Source organism: Eimeria mitis, genomic scaffold (genome assembly GCF_000499745.2).
Source record: "Eimeria mitis Houghton genomic scaffold, Emh_scaff2729, whole genome shotgun sequence".
Classification (NCBI taxonomy): Eukaryota; Apicomplexa; class Conoidasida; order Eucoccidiorida; family Eimeriidae; genus Eimeria; species Eimeria mitis.
Window position 1 is genome coordinate 1 of NW_013571074.1, and position 3,209 is coordinate 3,209.

The 3,209-nt window shown below is 56.2% G+C and overlaps 1 protein-coding gene across 1 annotated transcript in view; it reads left to right on the forward strand.

Moving 5' to 3' along the window:
• Window positions 1–430: 430 nt before the first annotated feature.
• The window catches only part of EMH_0057870 (uncharacterized protein), a gene marked incomplete at both ends in the record, with an annotated part of 3,542 nt that continues 763 nt past the window's right edge, over window positions 431–3,209 (forward strand). The window contains 3 exons of the mRNA XM_013497519.1: window positions 431–901; window positions 1,317–2,486; window positions 2,648–3,203. Of these exons, the coding sequence (XP_013352973.1) occupies window positions 431–901; window positions 1,317–2,486; window positions 2,648–3,203 (2,197 nt within the window). The remainder of the gene's footprint in view (window positions 902–1,316; window positions 2,487–2,647; window positions 3,204–3,209) is intronic.

A 3,209-nucleotide genomic window follows, 5' to 3' on the forward strand; every position in this document is an offset into this window, starting at 1 on the left:
TGCTGCTGCTGCTGTAGTGTGTTTCTGCTGCTGCTGCTGCAGTGTTGTGCTGCTGCTGCTGCTGCTGCTGTAGTGTGTTTGTGCTGCTCCTTCTGCAGTGTGTTGCTGCTGCTGCTGCTGCTGTGTTTTGCTGCTGCAGCGGGGCGCGAAGCAGGTGGCTGGAGTGGAGTTGTTTCTGCCCCCCGGCATCGCAACGTCTTGTTTGCCTCTGTCTTGTCTCCTCGTGGCTCTGCGCTGTCTCCGCACGCCGGCTATACGGCGGTATGAGCGGGAGCTGCGGCCGCTGGCTGCTGCTGCTGCTGCTGCTGCTGGTGCTGCGGAGACGGAGACGGATTCGCAGCAGCAGCAGCAGCAGCAGCAGCAGCAACAGTTGCAGCTGCAGGTGAACAAGGAGACCTTTGCTGCTGTCCCCTGCTGCAGAAACGTATTCATGTTGGTGCCGCTGGCAGCAAGACTGATGCTGCTGTCTCGCGCTGCTACAGCAGCACCTGCTCTGGCCCCTGGGTACCTTCCTGCTGCTCCTCTGGCTGCTCGTGATGCAGCAGCAGCAGCAGCAGCAGCAGCACGGGGCATTCCGTTGTTGTGGGGTCCGCCTGGCAGCCACGCAGCAGCAGCAGCAGCTGCTGCTGCTGCAGCAGAAGCTAATGGATGGAGGTGGGAAGCATCAGAAGTATATGATGTTACTGGGGATATCTCTTATAAGCTCGCCTGCTGCTTCATGCTGCTGTATGGACAGCCGCTGCTGCCGCGGCAGCCACCGCCCCTCGACAAGCTCACTATACAAACAACAAAAGAGAAAATGAAGAATACTTTTATTGAGGTTTCTCTACCCACCACCATGCTTGGGGTGTATATACACCGCAGCGTTCAGAGGTGTACGGGCTGGAGTCTGCATGAAAATGTAAGCCGCACACACACACCAGCAGCAGCACAGCAGCAGCAGCAACCACTACAGCAGCAGCAGCAGCAGCAACCGCAGCAGCACAACCTGCAGCACGTTTGCAAACCCTAAACCCTAAACCCTAAACCCTAATTCTTAGCTTTGCCCAGAGTGGAGCAGCTGCAGCCCTTTCTTTTTTTTTCTGTTGCTTAGATGCGTTTATCACTGCATTTGTTATTTTTTTCTCTTTTTATTTCTTTCACTTTCTGTTCCTGTATCCCCCATATAAATATTTAATTAATATAATTAATTTATTTTTATTTTATTTTATTTTATTTTATTTTATTTTATTTTTTTTTGTTTAGGATTTCTTGCTGCACTCGTTGCTGGTGCCGTCCAGGGAGACGAGAGAGTTTNTTTATTTTTTTTTGTTTAGGATTTCTTGCTGCACTCGTTGCTGGTGCCGTCCAGGGAGACGAGAGAGTTTGCGCGCTTCGCAGTGACGGCCTCTGATTTGTTTTGCTTTAACAGCGCGAAGCCCCCTGAGGGCAGCAGGCCTTCATCAGTGCTTCCTTTTCTTACATCCTACAGCAGCAGCAGCAGCAGCAGCAGCAGCAGCAGCAGCAGCGGCAGCGGCAGGAGTAGGGGTGGGGGGGGAGGGGGCTGTATCTGCTGCAGCAGCACAGGCGATAGTCTATGGGAATGTGTGGGGGACCCTCTTGCTGCTCCAGCATATCTGCGGCGTTTTTTAATAGACTCAAATGGTGTTGGCTCTGTTTCTCCTTTTATCATCACTAACAACACCAACAGGCCCTGCTGTCTCCCCACGCTGCTGTCTGTATGCAGCTACACACGCGCCCAGGAGTGCACGCAGCTGTCTCCTGCTGCGAAAACTCACTTTCCTTTCTTCTTGCAGTTCATAGCTAAACAGCAACAGCAGCAGCAGCAGCAGCAGCAACAGCAGCAGCAGAAGCAGCAGCAGCAGGAGGAGCAGCTGGAGATGCTCCCCGATCGCATTGCCCTCACACCTCTCTCGGTGCTGCAGCAGCACAACGAGCAGATGCAGCAGCTGCTGCAGCAGCAGGCTGCGCTCATGCTGCTGCTGCTGCCACCGGCAGCTCTGCAGCTGCTGCGGCGGCAGTCACTTGCTGCAGTGGGGGGTCAGCTGCCTCCCCTGCCTCTATTAGAAGCAGCATTTCAGGTGCGTCCTGCTGCTGCACCTTTTGCTGCTGTTATGGGAGCATCGGGGGCTATTGCTGCTGCTGCAGTGGAGCTGCTGATGTCTCGCCCCACACATCTGCTGCCAGCATCGCTGCGGCAGTACCCGCTGCACCTGCTGCTGCAGTTGCTGCAGTCACAGCGGGCAGCTGCTGCTGAAGTTGAGGCCCTTGAGCGTATAGGTCTAGCAGCAAGAGCAGCAGCAGGGGGGCCCCCCAACAACCCGTTGCTGTGGGAGGCCCTTCGTGCGGTGCTGCTGGAGCTGACGCTGCTGCTGTCGGATCGTTTCGCCTCGACGGGAGGCTGGCAGCAGCAGCAGCAACAGCAGCAGCAGCAGGGGGAGCTGCAGCAACAGCATTTAGAATGGGTTGTTGCAGAAGGAGACAAAGTTCCTTCTGGCTTCGTGCTGCTGCTGCTCTTCTCTCAAGCACAGCTCGTATCCAATGTGGCGGCGGAGCTGTGGCGGTGCTTCTTGCAGCTGAACCGCAGCAAGCAAAGAGGNAGCTCGTATCCAATGTGGCGGCGGAGCTGTGGCGGTGCTTCTTGCAGCTGAACCGCAGCAAGCAAAGAGGCGAATCAGCAGCAGCAGCAGCAGCAGCAGGAACAGCAGCAGCAGCAGCAGGAACAGCAGCAGCAGCAGCAGCAGCAGAGGGAAAGGCGAACGAGCTGCTGCTTGATACTGTCAAAGCCTTCAGCCCGAAACACCTCAGCGGCTCAGAGGCGGAGTGGTCTTACCTAGCAGCAAAGACGGACGCGCTGCTGCTGCTGCTGCTGCAGTTCTCTCATTTCAAGTCTCCTCCAGCAGATGCAGCAGCAGCAGCAGCAGCAGCAGCAGATACAAATGCAGGTGAAGGTGCTGATGGCGAAGCCCCAATGGCTGAGGATGGAGCTGACAGCAGCAGCAGCAGCAGCAGCAGCAGCAGTGGAGCGTGTGCTGCAGCGGATGCTGCGCTGCAGCATGCGCAGTGGTGGCGGCGAGTAGGAGACTGCCGGCGTTTGTCTTCTTTATTTTGTCTGTCTTCTCTCTCTGGGAAAGGGGAGGAGTTGAGTGAGAGGCAGCAGCAAATAAAGCAGCAGCGTGGGGTGTCTGTACACCTCTCCGCGCGTCAGC